The sequence below is a fragment of the Drosophila sechellia genome, chromosome 3R, assembly GCF_004382195.2.
Source record: "Drosophila sechellia strain sech25 chromosome 3R, ASM438219v1, whole genome shotgun sequence".
NCBI classification, from domain to species: Eukaryota; Metazoa; Arthropoda; class Insecta; order Diptera; family Drosophilidae; genus Drosophila; species Drosophila sechellia.
In genome coordinates, this window is record NC_045952.1 from 29,013,885 (window position 1) to 29,035,300 (window position 21,416).

The window sequence follows — 21,416 nt, forward strand, 5'->3', positions numbered from 1 at the left end:
GCAAAAGAGTCAAAAAATTATTGATTTTAATTGTATTAATTTTGTTAAACCAACTTTATGAATTTTCCTTGTCGAATTATTTAGTCACAGATGTTTAGCTGAGTCGAATGCATTACATTTCGGACTTGGTGCTCCTCTTCCTGAAGATCAGTTCACCCCGACACCCAACCAAACATGACTGCGTCATTTTGGTTTGTGATTCTGCTTTTGATCCTTGGCTGTTCTAGTTTGCTGGCTGTAGGGGAGAAACAAGTGCGAGAAATGCTGAATCTAGAGCGCAATCTCCTGAAGAATTTCCGTGACTATGCCGAAAAGCTGGAGGAGAAGATCCATCTCATAAACAAGTGCGTCTGAAGTCCTATCCTATTCGTACCAATTGAGGTGAACACCTATTTAATATAGTTATTTGGAAGATTATAACGACGACATAGAAGATGCCAATGAGGATCCGGAGAAGTACCTTTCCAATCCGCTGAATTCCTTCCGATTGATCAGACATATGCACCAGGATTGGGTCGGCTGGCAGGTGTACATGGAGGATCTGGTGGCACCCGATGCGGTGGAGAAGGTGGAGCGCCTACTGCTACAGCTTCCACAGAAGGAAGCCTTCAGGAAAACGGCCAGAAATGTGCACAGCTTGACCCAATTCTACGGATACGAGCCCGCTGATCTGGTTGCCAAAGATGAACGAAGCAGGTGGGAGTCTATATAAGTGTTTAAAGTTTTCGAAACATAATTCCACTAGTTTCTTGCATCTTTCTCCTTTGGACTGCTATCACTTGGGACTGGAGCTCTACGAGGAGCAGGACTATTTGGGTGCAGCCAAGTGGCTACAAGTGGCTGCCCATAACTACACCCTCTCGAGGCACAGAGATCTGTTCGATCCACTGGGCGCACCACGCTGGCAGGTCTATCGAGATCTGGGCAGGACCCTAGTTAAACTGAGTGCGGTTCGCATACTCCCGGACAATAATGGGTATTAACAGCAATTTATCTGGTAGATCGACAGTCTGCTTATGATGCCTACGAATCAGCGCTTCGATTGAATTCCCAAAATGTGCATCTCATGAAAGAGGCTGGCCAGTTGGAGCTATTCACCCTAAGGGATCCCATGGAACCCATACTGGATCTTCAGACAAAACCCACCGTTCTGGAAAAATATTGTCGAGGGAAAGTTCCGCGACATCAGGGTCGTCTGACGTGCGAGCTTAATGACTGGGTCCATTCGTTCCTTGCCTACGCACCCATTAAGTTTGAGGAGCTGCAACAGGACCCTTTCATCATATTCTATCCAGGAATCATCTACAAACAGGAAATTAGGCATGTGGAGAACGCCTACGAGCGGTGTCCACCCAACGATCGCTTCGAGCTTGAGCAGGGAATTAATGGGTGTTCCATCTCCGACGGATATAGTCTTGTGCTGAAACGCATCAACGAGCGGATTTTGGACATGGCAGGAGTGGAAAAGACTTGGGAGACCTTCTACATAGTTGAGTACGCTCGGGTGACCCCTTTTGAGCCGTTCAAGCTGTTTAGAAACTCCACAAAGGTGAGGATATGGGAAAATATAAATCTTCACTGAATACGTTCCTCTCTGATTTCAGTTTCCAAAGCTGAACCTTATGAATTTCAAGGATGTGGAGGCCAAAGTGATCATATTTGTGAGTGGTATACAAATTTACGTTGTTCCCAATCCTGCACTTTATCCAATATTCCAGCTAAAAGATGTGACTTTGGGCGGTGCCTTTACCATGCCAAAAGAAGATATTCTTGTTCAACCCAAAAGGGGCAATGTGTTGATAACCTTTGAAAATGAGGAGCACTCAGCTACGACTTGCCCCATCATCGAGGGCACTGGATTAGGTGTGTACGATAGCTTCATATACCATTTTAAGTTCAAACTCCCTATCTCTCTTTTCAGTCATGATCAAGTTTATTATGAAAACAGGCGACTAAGACCACCTGGAGTTCTTATATAGAACCAAAACGTTAAATAAAGTGTACTACTTTTTTAATAAGAATTGTCATGGCCTAATTTAGTTATCCACGGTTCATTGGTAGAATATTTTCTAACTGCATAAAACACTCATTTTTCAATCAAAGATCAGTATTTAACTATGCTGTTCGAAAAGGCGCACATTCTTGTACTATGGCTTATGTTTTGGAAAGTTGAAAGCACATTGATGGAGAGTCGTAAAGAATTTCTAGATACGGAATCAGCGAAAATGGATTTAATGCAACTGGACGGCGAATTAATTGATAGTCTAATGAATTACGCCGACAAAATGGATGAGAAGGCTTCCCAACTAAAGAGGTTAGTAAGGGATATAGATATTACTTACCACAATTTTAAAAACAATATTTTCTACACCAGAATTGCTCTGGAACTAAGACAACCGTTGCAGGCTGCGAAAGGTAGGGAAGAGGAGTACTTGGGCAATCCTCTCCACAGTTTTCCACTCATTCGCCACATGTACCAGGATTGGGTGTACCTGGAAGAGTTTATGAAGAAACCAGTGGGAGAAGGTGGGCCGAGAAACCTCTATATGAGCACCTATCTTTCATTTTGTTTCCTTAATTGCAGAAGAAATCCAATTTCTAAGAAGAAAGTTAACCGAATTGCCCTGGCAGGCGGATACTGAGGAAGCCAGCGTTTCAATCTTCCGAATAGCCGAAACCTATGGAATGATGCCCTGGGAAATGGCCAACGGTCTCATGGACAATGTTCGGTTCAAGTGAGTTACTAAACATCTTACTTGTTGGATCCCACTATATAATCTGTCATATCAATCATTAGCTCCACACTGTCAGCTCTGGATTGTTTTGAAGTCGCGAAGTTGTATTTCAAGTGGGGCTACTTTAAGCAAGCATTGCAGTGGATGAGTATCAGCAAAGCTCGGATGAAAGAGGAGTACTCCGGGGTTTATGAGGTACTGGGAATGACTAGCCAGGATGTGGCCCTGCTGCAGGCTCGCTGTTTAGTGGAATTGGGTTGGTAAAGATTTTTACTTAAATATATATCACAGATATTACATATTCTTTTTCAGACCTGAGGGATGAAGCCCACGAGGTACTTCTAGATCAGCCTGATCTCGCAGAGAATTCGATTAGCTTGCTGGACCAATTCAAGGCCAATCCTTATAAGGCAGTAGATAGATCGCCCAAGTTGGGTGAAGACTACAAGAGACTGTGCCGTTCCTCGTTCTCTCCGACCCCTTCAAAACTCCACTGTCGCTACAACAGCACCACCTCCCGCTTCCTGATCTTGGCTTCCCTCAAAATGGAGGAGATCTCTCTGGAGCCCTATATAGTGGCGTACCATGACATCCTGCCGGATAAGGATATCCAGCAGTTAATAACCTTGGCGGAGCCACTATTGAAACCCATAGAAGTGTTTGATGAAAATAAGAATGAGGCAAAGAGCAGTGACCGCACATCCCTCGGTGGACCACTTTTGGATCGCTTGACTGAGAGAATGCGGGATATCACTGGTCTACAAATCCCCCAGGGAAATCCCATTAATATTATTAAATACGGCTTTGGAGCTCACTCGGAAACTGAAGGATATGGTGATCGGATGGCCACCGTTATGTTTTATGTGCGTTTTGGTATAGAACAAGTTCTTGGAAATTCATCCTTTTCTGTTTCAGCTAAATGATGCCCCATATGGAGGTGCCACTGTCTTCCCGCGCTTAAATGTAAAAGTACCTGCCGAACGGGGAAAAGTTCTGTTGTGGTACAATCTGAATGGCGACTCCCAGGATGTGACCACTGTCCACGCCGTTTGTCCCGTCTTTCATGGCTCCAAATATGGTGAGATAGTGCACCTTGTCCACTTCGTTCAGTAATAATATTTTTCGGTTCCAGTAATGGCAACCCATATACAGCGAGGGAAATATATGTAATATTATATTTAAAACTTAAGATAAAACCCACAGACGTCTTATTTTATTGGGAAGTAACTAATTAACCATTACTAACTGACCATTTAACATATCGAATTGAATGTGTAGCGCTCAATACCTTTTTTATGCCGACTAGACAGTCTACAGATATTCTTGAAATAATTGCTGGAAATTATGAGCTCTGTTGTATTGTTTGTAGTTTCATTTATTCTTGGTCTAAGCTGGATAGCTGAGGGTTACAGAGATCACAAAAACTATGTAACCTCAGTGGAGGAGAAGATGGACCTGCTGGAGAAAGATAGAGAACTAATTATCGTACTTGATAGTTATGCAACGGAGCTGAATGAGAAAATCATAATGTTGAAAAGGTGATTTAAGATATAATTAGATTACAGCTTATTCATTTTCTATTTTAGAATAGTTAAGGAGTTTAAACAGCCCTTAGAAAAGGCTAAAAACAGGGAGGAGGAGTACTTGTCCAATCCCATAAATAGCTTATCCCTCTTGCTGCAGATGCACGAGGATTGGGAACCGGTGGAGAAGCTCTTAAAGCAACCAGTGGGGCAAGGTAAGATCTCTATTCCTTTTTTATTTTAATTCAATATCAGAAAACAATATCAGAGAAAATTGCATTAATCGAGAAAATGCGAGAGGATCTCCCAGTGGAAAACGATCTGATGGAGGCCAATCAAGCCATGTTCCGTATACTACATACCTATGATTTGGAACCGAAGGATGTGTCTGCAGGATTGATTGATGAAGTTCAATACAGGTTAGTCCGTTTAGTAAATCCATTTAAGACCATTAACATAGTATCTGCCATATATAATAGTGGTAAGATGTCTGCCAGTGACTGCTTTACCATGGGAATGTTCTCCTTCAAAGCGGGTAGCTACCAATTAGCATCCAAGTGGCTGAGTGCAGCCAAGGATTTGTTGGTGGATCAGCCACGTAAATACCATGAGGTGATGGGGGTCACCAAGGCGGATGTTACATTGCTACTTGCTCGCTCTCTAATAGCCAGTGGTTGGTACATGATGTATCCTTTATGAACTCCAATCTAAAGATGAATCTTTTGCAGGCAATGTATCCAACGCAACCGACATTCTAATGCGGGATTCCATGTTTGGTGAAGCTGGTAGTGCACTTACTCTACACTTTTTGAGGAACACACCAAAACCAAGTATTAACTTGGAGTCCTGGGAATCCGATGAATCCTTCTATCAACTCTGTCGATCCTCGAGCAGAAGACAGATGGGCGAATCCAAGCCCTCGAGGCTTCACTGTCGCTATAATACCACTACTACGCCCTTCTTAAAACTAGCCCCCTTTCGAATGGAAGAACTTTCTCTGGATCCGTATGTGGTTTTATATCACAATGTTCTAAGTGATCCTGAGATTGAAAAGCTGAAGCCCATGAGCAAGCCATTCCTGGAGCGTGCGAAAGTATTTCGAGTAGAAAAGGGCTCTGATGAAATAGCTCCCAGTAGATCAGCAGATGGCGCTTGGCTTCCTCACCAAGACACCGATCCTGATGATCTGGAGGTTTTAAGACGCATTGGACGAAGAATTAAAGACCTTACTGGTCTAAATACTCGCAGTGGAAGCCAAATGCAGTTTCTAAAGTACGGTTTCGGGGGTCATTTTGTGCCACATTACGACTATTTCAACTCAAAGACTTCCTATTTAGAGAGGGTAGGCGATCGAATAGCTACGGTGCTCTTTTATGTAAGTATTAAAGATAGTTAATAGTTAGTTGAAAAGCCCTTTTATCCACTATCTACCAGCTTAACAACGTGGATCATGGCGGAGCCACCGCTTTTCCCAAATTAAATCTGGTTGTGCCAACTCAAAAAGGATCGGCATTGTTCTGGCACAATCTGGATAGAAAGTCCTACGACTACGATACATGCACTTTTCATGGCGCCTGTCCTCTGATATCTGGCACCAAGTTGGGTAAGTTTGAAAGCAATATGATTACGAACTATCTAATTTATACTAATTTAAATTTAAATTCTGCAGTAATGACACGCTGGATTTACGAACTGGATCAAATGTTCCTTATTCCCGCAGTACTTCCTCCTCGCCGTCGAAACTTTAGCAAATCACTTCTTAATCCATTCTAACTTATAGTTGTACCCCAAAACATTTCCTAGTATAAACTTAATTATCAATTTTAGTTTGTATCAAGACCGTATTTATTAGTTATTTTCCCACTATATCAGAGTAGTTTTCCACTCAATTTTCCCCCATACCTTGAACTTCAATCCGCACTCGATTCTTTTTCTTGGCCGGCATTGGTCATCAGCTCACTGCACCATTAAGTGGGCAATTAAATTCAATTAGCCGCAGCTCTCCACCTCTTCCAGTGAAACTTCCCTGTGGTTCTGGCTGCCATTTATCACGCCTTGCTGAAGGTCCTCCTCCTTTTTGGGCGTAGGTCACCCAACCATTCCCCTCAACAGTGCAAGTTTGCGTTTCGATTTCGATTGGCGCTGCTAATAATTTTCCAGATTTATTGTTTGCTCGCATCCTGTTTGCTTGGCACTCAAAAGGAAAGTTTTCCAATTCCATTGCCTTGCCGACTTGGATTTCAATTAAGATTGATGGCGTGCACTTTTCTCCTTGCGGAACGCAATGCATTTGTCTTGATTTCACCTTTCCGAATGGAGTCCTTTCATCTGCCAGACAACACATGTATGCAGGTTTCTCCCACCCAAAAGGTAACATCGGCAATTTATCAAAATTTGCGCACACCCTGCGGATGAGTGATGTGTTGGAGGGGCAGGAAAGTGACTACAATTGGCATGCGTAGTTTCCTGCTTGCATTTATTTGTTTGTTTTCTCGCCAAGAGCGAAAGGTAAAGGCAAAGGTACATTATTGAGTTTAGGTACCAGTCGGGTGATGTGTCTCACTTTAAAAGTACCTTTGTTAAATAGTCAAAAGTTGAACTAGAAATTATACATTAAATGGGTTAGTACTTGTACTTGTAGAGGTAGTATACTGACTTGTACCTACCTATCTAGCCATGGTGGTGGTACGGCAATCTCTCGCAATCTGTACTTGGCATAAATTGCTTTTTTCAATGCCGACGGCTGCTCCTGTAAGACCTCCCATCTGCTCCACCAGGTCCTGATCCTGCACATCCTGTCACATGCCGAGCCAAATGTCATTTCAGCAAAATCCCTCAAGTCGTTCGTCTGCCCTTTTTGGTCCTGTGTGCGTAGGAAAACATTGTGCAAAATATGTTGGCAACATTTTTCTGCGGCTGCTTAAATTGCATTGGGAAATAGGTTGGGGAGCTCTACAAAAGACAATGAGCTTGTGTTTCTGTGGTGAAAGGTGCATTTGTTACATCCGGGGAATTTGTGCATATGATTTTGGGTATCACGAGTTATGTATCTCATTGTAGTTCAAATGTTCGATAATATGTATATTTTATAGGCATCTCCAAAACTTCTAAGGGATTTTTGGTATCTTATCTCTGCGATAGATCTACAAACCAAAATCCTTAAAGGGATTTGCTTTCATCCTCCGCTTGTTGCTCTTGTTCTAATAAAATTAAAATGCCAGCCATTTGCACTCAACGGCAACTTTCCTGAAATGCGATACTCTGAAGTCAAATCTCCGGAACTTCGTCTCCGTTGACTGTTAAAAAATTAGCAACAATTTTTCAGCATCGCATCAAAACGCGCCCGACTGTCAACCGCATCCCGGGATGAATCCACCCCCTTGGAGTACGGGAGTCCTTGGAATCCCAATCCAAGTGCCACTTATCAAGGAGCTGACTTACTTCCAGCTACACCTTGTTACACCCCTGCTCGGAAAACCGCGCACTTTGTCATCTGGGAACATCTCCTCTTCCATCCGAGGGGTAATTTGATATGCTGTGGCTTACATTTTTTATCCACCATTACCACAAAACGATTTACTTCCGCGTGGCAATTTGCTTTAAATTTTTATTTAAACAACAATTTGTCGAGCGCAGATTGAGATTTCCGCTGAAAGATTTGTTTGTGCAAAAAGAGGAGGTGGATTGGCGGTGGGGGGGCTGAAATGGGAGAACGTCTTCCACATTGCCAACTCATTGATGCACCTTCAACGTGTCCTTCGCTTCAAGGATCTCTGGCTGCAAAGGACGCTCGACAAATTAATTTACTCTAGACTGCGGAGACAGTTGGGCGTGGTCCTGTCCTGGCTCCTTGATGAGTGTCCTTCGTCCTTGCTAAGGATCTCGCTCTAACAATTGAATACTCTTTTTGAGAGCAGTATGAGTATAAGTATTAATAAAGAAAAGGTTTCTAAAAGTTGGTAAACCAGAATTTTAAATTATTTATGAATGTATGTAGTAGAAATGCGAAACAAATTATATATTTTATTGAGTTGAGTGTATTTAATCTCTAAGTCTAATTTGCAATGCCTTTTTTGGTTATGTGTACTTAAAATTGGTTTCGTGTTCGCTGGTGTCTTTTCCTTTTCTTTCGTATCCTTTTTTTAAGAAAGCGCTTTTCCACAGATATATTTTATCTAAAAGCTGAGACACGCCCTCAGAATAGTCTTTTTTACCAATGGCTCTCCTTGCGTTTAATGATTTTGCTGTTTTCCGCGGTTTTTAATTTAATTTCTTGCACCTTGGCTAATTGGCAATTGGATGCGCTGGTGCTGCTGACAGTTTCCACTCAAGCATTTCCACCGCCCCAAATTTAAGCGCTTTAAATTATCCCCAAGGATGTGCGCGGTGGGCGAGGGGAGTGGCTGGGTGGCTGGTCCAAACTCCTGGCGTTAATGGCTCTTTTATGGCCGCCACTGTGCTGTGCCCGCTTCTGTGGCAGCTGCAAATATTTTGCCACTGCACGGCCATCGGAGTGGGGATGTCCGGATTGGTGGGCAGGGGGCGTGGCACGGTGGCAGCTTGTTCCAGCTGAAATCTAATCTATGCAAGTCCCTCATGCATCCCTCGCATACCGCTCTCCATCCAGCGAGACAACTATTTTTTCGCTTGATTTTGCACTTTTTTGCTGGCGCTGTTTGGCAGCTTAACAGTTAATTGCCCCTTGAAGAATACCGCTCCGGAGCTTCGGAGCCCCACTGTTTTATGCAGGAGTGGACTACAATAAGACTACCTATGCGGACACCGAAGGACACGGACGGACAGCTGCGCTGGGTCCTGTCCATGCTGTGGTTGTACCCAGTACTTTGGGGCATGATGATGCGTACTGGCGATTGCTGTTTACTCCGGACCACCTAGCTCTGTTTGTTATTTGACAAAAGGTATCCCTTGGTCCGAACCCCACCTTTTGTAACCAGACTGGTCTGCGTCTAAACCCGTGCGTGTGTTTTAATCGGTTTGACTTTGTTGCCAGACCTGCGTGGGGTCAGCTGGGAAAGGGGCAGCAGGAGTGCAAGGGTATACGGTTAGAGACGGGGTCAGGGGGATAACAACAGCAAGGACATACAACGTAGCCACTGCCGCCCGCAGCAGCAGATTGAATCCTAATCGAGGTTTTGACTTTGGTTACGTTGCGTAAACACGCAACAACCGGCACACACGGCCCCCACATCTTCCCTTGAAATATCCTTGCTGCAAACAGTGCAACGTGGCTCAAGGACATTTTATGGGAAGACCGCTTGGTTCGTTCCTCTGCAGTAGGCTTTACTGTACGCCCTGCAGTGCACTTTATTGTAGCATACTTGCAGGCAGCTGCTGTTTGCTTCTCCTCGGGCTTTTCGATGGAAATGGTGGTGGCAGGTGGAGGTGATTAGGACCAGCTTAACCCTGTTGGTCCTGTTCTCATCATGCCTAAAAATATTTGAAAAAGATTACAAAACAAAGTGTGTATCACATGAAATTCAGTGAAACTTAAGGGATTATTTGCAGGGTATTTATTATTTTTTTTAATTCGAAAAACAAATGGGTTAAGACCAGTCTTTAACCCCCCAATTCCAGCTTTAAATGCACTTTTAATCGCCAAGTGTTTGGCCAGAAAGTAGAATCAATATTTAACCGCGTCCTGCGTTTGAGGAGCAGCTGTTGAGAGGCGGCCAAATGTGGAAGCCCCACGTTGAGACAGAGACGGGCAGAGAATGGGAGAGTGAGATGGGCGTAGAACGCGGGAAAGAGATAGTGAAACTTCTGACAGTTTTAAGTTTGACTGGGGAACTCTTCTGCTGGAGTCGGAATATATGTGTTGGCAACTTGTGACACAAAGGCGCCTTCTCCATCTACATCTTCAACTTCAATGCCTTTTCACCCCCCGAGTTTTCCCTCTTTTCCTGGCTTTTCCTTACGTATGCAACTATGCGCCGACTTGACTTGTCCAACTCCTCTGTTTCCTCTTTTTTCCTACCCAACCTCTCGGCGACCTTCACACAAAACTTGAGCAGCACGTAAGCATTTTCCAACCCCCCAGAAGGATTTCTCCCTCCCCATTTGTACATACATCAAAAATTTTGTTATGTCTTTGTACGAATTTTGCTTAAATTTTGCTTTTACTTTTCGTCGACTTCTGCTGCTGAAAAGGTCAGACATTGTCAGTTAAGTGTCCATGTCCAAATCGAAAAAGTGTTGTCCAAGATTTCGAGTGCTTTTCACAATTTTTTAGAGCTCCTTCCACTTTTGTGGCCATGCCTTGTCTTCTGGCTCTTATTGAACGCCTTTCGGTTAGGTGTCAATGTTCGAAGCGGAATTATGGCAAATGGTATTGGAAAACTTTGCCAGCTCTCGTCGTAAATGGATATTACAATTCAGTTCGACTGAGGGAAGAAAAGGGCGGAAGCTTTGGACGAAGGTAGTGCAAAATGCGTATGAAAATTGCATAAACAACGTACTTGTAAGGAGGAAAGTTGTATCTATCACTGAAATTTAGAATAAGGTAGCTTAAGTGATACATTCCAAAGCTAGCAATGATGGAGTTCATATTAATTGGTGCCACTTTTTTGGAAAGAGTATTTTTTCCCTTCGGCTTTAAAATGGGTGTCATTTGCACAGCAAACTCCCCCATTGCCTCGATTAACTTGCCTTATCAGAAATCCAAAACACAGACCAAAAGCACCGTGACATAAATCACGAAATCAACAACTAGCGCAAAACGGTATAAAAATCAAGTTATGGGGAACAGCAATACAGATTTTGATTTATTGGCTGCTGGCGTGACTCTATCTGAACAACCATGCCACATCCACATGCCAAATAGGTGGGGCAGAGTGTGGAGTCCTACCAAACCCCCTAAGTAGACAGCTCAAAGGCCTAAACGAAGCGAGACCAACAAGAAGAACATGCGAAAACAAAAACATACAGAGTGGAGCCAAAAGCGAGGCCAAACAATGGCGAGCATTTTGATTTGTGACTTGCGACTTTTCACGTAGCGCCCTCATGCCCACACACACGCACCGGGAAAATCACCATAAAAAATATGAAAATAAAAATCACGCAACAGGATATTGAAACGTCACACATATGCCACAAGTGCGAGAAGAAAGGGGGAGTGCTGGGTGGAAAAGGACTTCATTCGGCATTAAAACTGTCAGTGGCGCAGATTGCCTGCGGTGGCTAAGGACACCTTCGCACATGATTTATTTGCAGCTGCATTTCGATTTGGGAAATGTGTGCGTGTGGTGTGTGCGCTGGAAAGTGAAATGGCGCAAAAAACTGCGCAAATTTCCCGTAAACAGTTGCAGTTTTCTTCGCCTTATTTCGATCCCCCCAGCGAGCACGTGCCTCCGCAGAGTGGGCGAGGTCCTGCGTCCTGCGTCCCGGTTGTCCTAGCCAATTGTCAGCCAGACGGCAAAAGGCAGGACTGATTGGAACTTTGAGCCTGCAGCTTCTGGCTGGGCGGACGTGCAGCGAAAGTTTAAATAAACACGACCAGCAGTGCGAATCAAGGGGCATTTCCCAAACGGAGTGGGAAAACAAATTAAAGTTGCGCGAAATGTCAGTCGATTGCTTAAACTCGACAGGATGCTGAGGAAACTATTGTCGATAAGAACAGTTTTTGTGATATTAAAGTATGAAAAAGGAGTTAGGTCCCTAGAAAGATTGTACACTAAAATCTCTCTATAAGGCACACTTCTTTAAGGTCCTGCCATAGTTCGCTTGTGCAGGGACTAAACAAAACAATGTCCTGCCCCCAATTTCGCTCCACCTCCTCAGAACTCGTCGTGTGTGCCTAGCCTGAAAGCATATCCATTTCACGCCCAAGTGCCGTGGCTTCCTTGGAACCGTGTGTCAAATCCATTAACCTTCTGTTTACTTTTCTACGTCCAGTAGCCGCAGCAGGGAAAAAATCAAAAGGAGCGATGCTGCAGTGAAAATGTTTTGTGGGAGAAATTTGATACTTTCGCCAAATTGCGTTGCACACTTGAGGTCCTTGGAGCTCAGAAACGACTGCTTCCCCACGCCCCCATAAATCTTACCTAGGCGTGCGAGAAATGGTGCGGGAAATAACCGCACAGGACCACCCATTCGCACACATATCCTTGCAGCAGTCGAGCAACGGCTGCTCAGAAATGAGTATTAAGTTGACGCAAATTGCGGTCCATTACATTAACCAGAAGAAGGGACTCCGGAATTGGGTACCGAAGGTCGGGGCTGCCAATTAACCTCGTGTCTCTGTTAATTGCTTTTGTAGTTTCGCTTACAATTGAACAAGTATCTATGTTTTATTTATGGGAAAAAAGGGAATCGAGAGAAGTTATAACTAATAGAAGTATAGAATGTTTTACTACGCACTTATAAAGTTTTCAATGCCTTTTATGTGTTTTGATTTCTGTTCCAATGATCCCCATAGTCAATTATTTTCATGCAAGGACTATCCTGACTAAAGCCGTTCGTTTTAATCCTTTTACAGATCGTTAAGCCTTCTCATATATCACGTATTTTGCTTGTCTTAGCTTACCTTCTTGTCCGCAGATGAATATCTTAGCTTTCCTCCTGGAAAATACGGTCTAATGGAATTAAAAAACATAAATCCGCATCTGTATCTCGCGATAAAATAAAAACTCAGCGCGGGCATTAAGCAAATGAAAACCGCATTGGGGGGAAAACAAAGGAAAAGGCAAGGAAAACGTAAATGATTTAAGAACTTTATCGGACATCAGCGAACAGCAGGAAAAAAGTGGTCAAAAAACAAAAAACACAGCGCTCGGAGGATGGAGTGCAAAGGACACTTGCCAGGAGCTTAAATAGAACGCTTGTAGGTGATTATGCAGCACATAATTTATGCAGGCAACCAGGACTCAGGACAACAGAACAATGGCCATCCTGTTGGAGGAGGGGGAAGGGGAGCTGGCGAAACTGATTTAATTAAGCAGGTGATTAAAGTTGATGCCGGTTATTTGTAGCAGCCAAGAGAGCAACAAGGATGGTCCCCATCGCATCCTGTTGCTCCTTGTGCCATCTCCTGTTGTCCTAAAAGGAAGCGTGAAAAGTGCGAGCAAAGTTTTCCGACAACGGAACTGTTCATTTGGTCTCCTTCGAAAAAGGCAAACAATGCAAATTTTGTTGGCTTGTTGCAGGGCAACATGGCGTATGCGCAACTTTCTGTTTACAGAGGGGGAAAAGGTCAGCAAGTGCAATCAATGGAAATTAAAATTCAATTAGAGGGGCTTTAAGGAGTAGATAATATTAGAAATGTGAAAATTACTTAAGAGCATTCTAAACTAAACACGCTGCAATCATGAGACTTTTGATGTCATCTATACATGGGAAGGTACTTGCACTTGTATTCCACTAAATCTTTAAGTCCAATGTAAATTCAAATTCTATCTGAACATTTTCATACTTATGAGTGCTCCATGAAAGTGGCAATTGCAGTCGCACCGCCCCCGAATTTACTGCGACCCCTGGACATGTGCTTCATCATGGGTTTCGGTCCTTGTATTTTACACAAAATCGATTCGGTCCCGAGGACAAGGCCAGAACGCACTCGACAATAAAGCGCAAGAATCAACAATTATGTTAATTTTCTTTGTGGGTCAATGTCTCGCTGTGTGTGTGCGTGTGCATCTGTTTGCGGGTTGTATTTTACGGCTATATCTTGGGCCAACTGTCAGGCGAAGACAGCTGCAGTGGCTAAAATAAATTAACATTATTTATGAATTTTCTTCTCGACTTCGCACACGATATGCTCCATGTTATGTTAGGCTGCTAACCCCTCAATTTCCCCTGCTGTTAGTTAACAGAGAAAGTGGAGAGAGCCTGCCGCACTGCGCATGTCCTTCGCTCACACCTCAGAGCAAATACCTAGACACGTGCTTGAAGTCTGGCTGAGATATATAATATACCTTACGCATCCACCAATCTACCTGCGTCAGTAGCCCCCATCCCCGTGCTTATATATGTACATATCTGTATATGTATACCTGCTTTAGGTGTTGGCCCATCGTCTTCGTTTCGTCGTCGTTTGGCTAGAAGAGTGCGGCATGTCGAGATGTAGGTGCCAGCTGCGCTGCCACCTCTCTCTCTTACCTGTGGGAACCCCCCTGCCCACGATTTCCAGCCGGCGCCACCCCCTTTCAGTTACCCAGCTGCAACCTCAACCGCAAGTAACAGTTGTTATTCGTCGTGCGTTTTTCGTTCGTTGGCTTTGCTCTCACAGATCCATTCACACATACACAACCAGATGCTATGGCCAACACACGCACACAATCACAGCCAGGTTGTTGCCTGTGCTGCTGTCGCACTCGCTCTTATTGGCTCATATGGGTGTGCTACCTACGCTTTTTAAGGTGAGCACGAAAATGTTGGCAGCCAACCAAAGTTGAGCACCTTCGAGGGGTTTTCCACGAAAGGGGGTGGGGCTCCATGTGTTTTTCCGACGGCCACAGCAAAATCGCAAGCTAGTTTTCATTTCGATTTTATCGAAAGGTAGAAGCTTTTTACTTGATTATTCCTGTCAGAACAAACGCTGGCCTAATTGTATTGTTCTTCATGATTTATTGCGGAATTTATTCTTATGTTTTCTTTAACATTTCTCTATTACGTAGTTATTTTCCAATATTTTTCCTGTTACCTCCCTCCCCCTCAAGCTTTATGTTTCCCATCAACGTCATCGTCATTTTCCCTCGTCGTGTGCTCGTCAACGTCGTCTGTTCTCATCTGTTGGCTCGGCTTTCACCTTTTCCTCCGCCGCTTTCCCCGACCGCTTTTCCACCGCCTTCCCTCCTTCGCATTTGCCAGTGTGCGTGAGTGTTTGTGAGGTGCTCTCAGCTCGTCTGGAGTTTTTGTGTAGCGCAGGTTTAGGTGCGCAGCTTTCGCTCGTTAGGTACTCGGTTTTTTGCCAGCTTTTCCTTTTTTATTTCCACTTTTCCACTGCTGTCTTAGGTAAATACAAATGAGAAAGCGAGAGAGAGCGAGAAAGAGAGACGAGACGAGAGAGAGAGGAGCAGGTGCGCCGGGAAACTCGAGCTAACTAAAACCCAGCCCCTGCTCCTGCCCTTCTCCTGCTCCTGCTCCTCTCCAGAAATGAAGGTGTGTCTCTCCGAGTGCGTTAGGTGCTCCGTTTCGTCAGGAGGAAAATGATGGGGGAAGACGGAACAGCGGGGGCAACTGTGATTTATGCCAGCCAATGGTTGAGCTCCTGGCTACGTGTGGTAGGTAAGTAGGTGTGACACCAGTGTCGCTCCGTCTCCGTCGCTCATACGCCACGTGGGCTAAAAAATGGCGACTCGGCTACTCGCACCTATGAGCGTTCAGCTACTCGGGCCACTGGGATGGGGAAAACTTTTCTAATTAGCTAGTGGCCAAGGGATAGCGGGCAGGGGCGGGTGAAAACTAGGAGGCAAATCATAATATAGGAGCTAGGGAAACTTTTCTTTTCGGCCCCTCCGCTGGCGCGCCTCTTTATGGATTTTTCGACTGCCCGCTGCTTTATTTTCCCTTGTTTCTTTTTTTCTCTTTCTCCCTACAGCTTTTCACATTTTCCCCCATTTTCTCGGCGGTGTCAGTGTCCTCGTTAGGATGCTGGAGCATTTTCTTGTGCGCAGCGATTTTCCTTCTCTCATTGTTGCAGATAAAATCGATAGCTCTTTATGGCAATTTAATATGACCTTCGTGGCTTACTTATACACATAAATTCCGTACTTTTGCTAGCCTCTTTATGGACTCCCCATCCTTGTAGGCTGTTTTTGTTTATAATGCTGCGTTTTTATTCGGCGTTCTCTGGGGCTTTTTGCAACTGCGACTTTCGACTGTTTCAACAGGTCGTATGCGCAATCTGTTGCCACCCATTTCTCGGCCTCACTTTGCCAGAGGTCAGCGAATTGACATTGAACTTCGGCAGCTATTGAACTCTTTCTTTGTGGCCTGAAATCGACGCGACCATCATAAACAGATATCTCAAGCTATTATCAATGTATTGGGTCGGATCACGGATAAAGGACGTTTATGTTTTGCATTTCTTTAAGATCCCTTAAAACACAAATATTTTCCAACACATTTTCCAGTCTCCTCACTATCTGCGCAGGGAAATTACGACGACCTAGAGAGGGAAAAGTGCTTTTGCAGATTAAGTCAGGTTTCATTTGTCTAACTATACCCAAGTATTTAAAGCTGATGTGTAAAAATGAATGTTAAGTATTTCAACTAAAATAACGAACTATAAAGAATGGGAGTATCAAATACCTTAGCAAAAAGTGATTCGATTGACAAATACCTTCCTACAGAGAAGTGACCATGGTTATGGTGGTCCCAGTCTTTGGATGGCAGCGCCCTTCCATATTCCACTTTGAGGTTTGTCTGTTGGCACAAGAACATGTCCCACACTCACCCATTCCAATCCTTCTCCCTGGGTTCAACAATAAGTCAGGGCATTAGTCGCTTGAGAAATTGTCTGTTTACCTTGTTGGCCAGTCGCCTTTTGCCTTTGCCGTTTCCAGTTTTGCAGTTTGCCAAATGGCACTCAAAGCGCTGAAATATGAAAAATGAGACGCAGGAAGCGAAATTACAAGCCGTGGCCAGGAGTATCCTTCCATCCGGCCATCCTGGTTTCCTGCAGCATCTCCAGACTCCAGAAAAAACACGCAGAGTGGAGAGACCCAAATGAAAAGTTGAAGTAATAATTGTGCGGCGGAGGCGACGACGACGACTTCGCCAGGGGCAGCCTTACACATTTTCATTTGGTCATGTCCGGTGGTGTCCGACGATGGGTAATGTTTGTCCAGACGACCCCAAGTAGCCCAACACACGTCTCCACGGCCACTGACTCACACAGCTGCTGCTCCTTGATTTTTATACGTGGTATCCAATAACTAAGAGGGTATATAGGGATCTCTTAAGGCTTGAATGTTTCTGAGAGAAAGCTAAAAGTGTGCAAGTGGAAAGTTCTAGAGATAAACGTGCAAAGGAATTGCCTCATGTTCACCATCAGTTGTAGAAAGATAGTACCAGGTATTCCCGTAGTCGAATACATCAATCATATTTTTCCTTTTTTCACTCTCCGCTTTTCATCTTCGTGTTCCAGCACTCTGTCAACGGCAAATGTTGCCAAGGACTGCTGACCACTGTCCATGCGAAGAGGAGCAGGCAAATGGAAAATGAGCAGGAAAAGCCAAAGGGAAGCTGGCGGGGCGGAGGAGGAACAAGGAGCAGGGACACCTCTAAGTGGGCTTCATCAGTCGCGCTTCGCTGGGCGCCGGCAGCGTCATAATCGTTCTGTTCTGCTCATCTTTTCGCCGACTTTCTCTCGTCGTCTTTGGTTTGTTTGCCGCCTTTTGCGGTTGCTGGTTTTGGGGTCAAAGTTCAGGCTTCCACTCTGAAAAGTCCTCTGGTCTTTATTTATCTTTAAGATTTTCAACTCAGTGCACAGGTTTTTTGTCCACACTCTGACTTATGACCACAACAATGCGTCAGTCTGGCTGCTTAACTGGCCTGAAGTGTGCACTGCTAAAAATAAAAAGGGCTCTTCTTGCAGAAATCTCTCTATAAGACACCCAAGTCAAAGGGTTATTTTCCTAATATGTCCTTATAAATGTAAGACATATAGGACATATATATTTTTCTAATATGTCCTTATAAATGTAAGACATATAGGCAACTACACCTGTAAATACTTCTGTATGGGTTTCTTTCGCATTTTCTCAGTGCAAAGTGTTTGCCGTTTTTGTCACTGTCCACTCGCAACTGCCATTCACAGTGTATCCTCGCAGGATGTGTGAGAGTGTGTGGCTGGACTTGGACCGCCGCTAAGTGGAAACTGTAGTTTTTCTTACTTACGTCCTGGCAGGAGAGCGCGGCTCATAAAGATTTGTGTCTGCGCTCTAATGTCATAAGTCAAGTGCTGGTCGCAGTTCAAGAACTCACGTGTTCGAAGGAGTAGAGCCACCTCCGTGACCCCATATCCCAGTGCTCTTCCAATGCTTCCCTCTCCTCGGCTGAGAGCACAAACTCTTTCTGGAGTTTAATTGGGAGAGGGCATTAAGCAATTACTGCGAGCTACCTCGAGTGGACTTTTGGCTTTAATTTAATTTGTCACACTTTGCGAGTGCAGACAACTTTACACTCTGGCCACAGCAAAGTAGAGCAGCTGGCAGAGTCCCCCGGGAGGGAGAAAATGGGGATTGTGGTCTGGCACAGCCATTTTCAATTTGACTATGCCGGAAGTTACCTGCTGGTGCTAACATCTTACCCACACACTCAGCAAGTCCGGCACTGAAGTCATTTCCTGCGCACAGGATGCTTCCTTGTTCCCATCCTGCGTCTCGAGTCCTGTCCAGAGTGGTTTTACGAGCAAGTGTCCCATGTGGCCAGCAGGGACTAGATTAAATTGGCATCTTTTGTTGTGTAGTGACTTTGTTCTCGCAAATGAGAATGTGAGCAAATTAAAAGTTGGCCAACTAGGGAGTAGGTGAGCACTATGAGTGGCTGTCCAGCCTTTCTCGGCACTTCTCGCTGCATGGAAAAGGTCAAGCCATCCATCAAGTGAAGAACTCTTAATAATGCCTCGCTTTTGCAGGCTTTTCCGGCGATTAATGAAATATTTACAAGCTCAATTGGGCGGGCAATGAAAGCTAATTAATCGGCTGCCTGACTTTCTTGTCTTCACGGCTGAGGAGACTTTCAAAATCTATTGCAATCAATACTTAAAGTCTTGAACTGAACAGTTTGTCGTGTAATTGAAAAAGTTGAAGCCCAGAAATAGTTGTCAAAAAGATTTGAAACAATTCGATAAATGCAAGTCTCTGTTGCATTTCCACTTTTGAGCATGCGGTTCAGTCTTGAACTTTTCTTACGAGCCAAAGTTTCTTGTGGCTCGTAGGCCTTGGATAATGCAATTTTGGGGTTGGCCGTATCTGATTTCGGTGGGTGGTGGGTCAGCAATTTATGATACGCACACTTTCGATTTTTCTGGCCACTCTCTAATTGCCCTATACGCATGGCATACCATATGAATCGAGCCAACAGAGCAGACGGAACAAAACAAGTTAATTAAACGCTTCCGTTTTGCTCTCGCTTTTTGCATGTTATCAATGTCCTGGCATCACTGGGTCCTTTAATTACGGAGATTTGTATGCGGCTGCGGACTTTCACTTCTGTACATGTCTCAGCTTACGTCTCACATGCTTTTGGGGACGATTTTATATGTAAATTTATTATTTATTAACATTAATTATGGTGGTCAGTCGAGTAATTGAAGAAGCCTTTTTCCTCTAGCCGGCCATTCAGCGTGTCATCGGGTTTCATGTGCTGATGTCAGCGGCCTAATTAACTGACAATTTGTGTGCTACACACTCTGCAAATTTTGAAAGGCTAAGATTAGATTTACCAGTTCAAAATGGTACTAGGCCTTTTGATATGCCTGGCATAACTGAAACTTCATTTGAATGCTCCCTACATGGCAAAATACGAGTCTTGATTTATTTTCTGCATGTCCTGATTATTTTATTGTAGCTAAGCCTGATTTATATCTCAGCTTGCTGAGTCCATTTTTATTTGGAATAATTTTCTGTTACTACATCGCAATATGGAGTAAGCTTGTAGATAGCATAGATCTCTTAAATGTTTTTAGACCCCATAACCATATTATAAATTCTATAATACGAGGCTCAAAAATTCCTTCATCGCAATCCCAGTTTTGCGCTGAAAAGTAGGCAATGCTTTTAGTGCTCTAGGTTTGCTCACGCATTAAACAGTTTAACATGCAATTAACACGGTCGCACATATGTGTTTGTGTAAGTTTGCATACGCACTTGTTGTCGTACGTGTTAATAAAACTAATTTGATTAGCTAACTAGTGTAAGTAGCGGTTTCCACTTGTCAGTTTGCCTACGCCAGCCACTAAAACTCGAACCGCCTCCCATTTTACCCCTTAGCCGCATATCCTGTGTGTTTTGCGATACCTAAAACAACAAGCTGCCTGTGTTTTTGGTGGGCCTTCTGGGGTTAAACGCGATGGGTGGGTATCGCACACGTTTGGCATTAATTTAATCCTTCCGCAGAATAAAGTGATACCGCCACTAACAAGGCAAACACATTAAATATTTATGCAGACATCAGCAAACTCACACATGTACGCGTATGTGAAATTAGTCCTTTACGGCTCGCGTGTGTGTGTGTGTGTCTGTGAGACTTTTAATTGCTGTCGTCAAAGGCTGAGGTAAGAATAATTGCAAGATTGGGAATAATGTGTCAAGTTGTGTGATGTGAGGCGGTGGCTGATTACATCAAAGAGCAGCACCACACACAGATAGATACTCACCCAGACAGCCGCACTTTGAAGTGTCAACAGGCAAAGGACGAAGCCGAAAAGGAGGCGACAAAAACAACAACATAGACGTTATCCATCATGGGATCTTTCACTTTTGTCAGCGAAATAACAATGGCCTCTTAATTACACCAGTGTGTGTGCCTCTCTCCTTGGATGTGTGTGTGTTTTTTTTCGTGAGTATGAGTATATGATATTAAACACTGCGGATAATCAGCGGTTTTTACCAAATTAAAACCCGGCTAATGTCTTGGTACATTAAGCTTAATCAAGTGATTAGTGATAGGGGTATATGCAATTGTTCTAAGCCTCTGACTTTCGTTTGGTACTACGCACATCTTTCAGTGTAAAATGGAGCCATGTGCTGGTGTTTGTTTAGTCAGATGTTTGCTCGACACTTTCCTTTGGCCTGGCTTTGCTTGGCGGCATTTGGTTATGGCCAGCACTTGTTGGCAAGTTTTTTTTTGGCCTTTTTTGTCGTCGGCTGCCGTTTCCTTTCCATTCCTCGGCGGCCTTTGACTTTGACTTCGCCTGGCTTTGGTATAATGAGCACACATCTCGGAGGAGAGTCCACATGTGAGGATCCTCCGACAGGATGTTAATTTCAATTTAAATGCCGTCCAGCTCCTTGAGAGCTCACATTGTCCTTTGAGCCACAGGCGAGCGTCTCAAGCAACTTTGTCCAGCCTGGGTCAACTTCCTTGGCTCACTTTTGACTGCCACTTCTGACCTCCCTGCAATTGCATTGACCAAAAGTTGGAGAGCCTGCGGCCTTGGCTTGTGAACTTTAATTGGATTCTTTGTGCGGAGAGG

General features: G+C 44.1%; 4 protein-coding genes across 5 annotated transcripts; 3 read left to right on the forward strand and 1 right to left on the reverse strand.

Moving 5' to 3' along the window:
• The first annotated feature begins 77 nt into the window (after positions 1-77).
• LOC6612892 (prolyl 4-hydroxylase subunit alpha-1) lies at positions 78-1,986 on the forward strand. 2 transcript variants are annotated; one of them, XM_002037348.2, is made up of 7 exons: positions 78-344; positions 403-696; positions 746-945; positions 1,002-1,549; positions 1,605-1,661; positions 1,719-1,863; positions 1,922-1,986. In XM_002037348.2, the coding sequence occupies exons 1-7, from the start codon at positions 175-177 to the stop codon at positions 1,954-1,956; spliced, it is 1,449 nt and encodes a 482-aa protein (XP_002037384.2). In that variant the 5' UTR covers positions 78-174; the 3' UTR covers positions 1,957-1,986. The 2 variants fall into 2 exon arrangements, with proteins under 2 accessions (XP_002037384.2, XP_032578457.1); XM_032722566.1 differs by having other exon boundaries at positions 256-344; positions 414-696.
• Positions 1,987-2,051: 65 nt separating this feature from the next.
• LOC6612893 (prolyl 4-hydroxylase subunit alpha-1) lies at positions 2,052-4,039 on the forward strand. Its single transcript, XM_002037349.2, has 7 exons — positions 2,052-2,314; positions 2,375-2,526; positions 2,585-2,735; positions 2,798-2,991; positions 3,048-3,598; positions 3,651-3,813; positions 3,868-4,039. Exons 1-7 carry the CDS (start codon positions 2,118-2,120, stop codon positions 3,903-3,905), a joined length of 1,446 nt encoding a protein of 481 aa, XP_002037385.2. The 5' UTR covers positions 2,052-2,117; the 3' UTR covers positions 3,906-4,039.
• Positions 4,040-4,042: 3 nt separating this feature from the next.
• On the forward strand, positions 4,043-6,051 carry LOC6612894 (prolyl 4-hydroxylase subunit alpha-2). Its single transcript, XM_002037350.2, has 7 exons — positions 4,043-4,273; positions 4,322-4,473; positions 4,527-4,677; positions 4,738-4,931; positions 4,987-5,633; positions 5,693-5,861; positions 5,928-6,051. Exons 1-7 carry the CDS (start codon positions 4,080-4,082, stop codon positions 6,029-6,031), a joined length of 1,611 nt encoding a protein of 536 aa, XP_002037386.1. The 5' UTR covers positions 4,043-4,079; the 3' UTR covers positions 6,032-6,051.
• Positions 6,052-14,827: 8,776 nt separating this feature from the next.
• LOC116801465 lies at positions 14,828-17,879 on the reverse strand. The gene is given in 4 exon segments (XM_032721231.1): positions 14,828-16,382; positions 16,557-16,688; positions 16,742-16,764; positions 16,766-17,879. Coding segments are annotated over 3 exon segments (405 nt in total). The 5' UTR covers positions 17,020-17,879; the 3' UTR covers positions 14,828-16,382; positions 16,557-16,560.
• Positions 17,880-21,416: the final 3,537 nt, after the last annotated feature.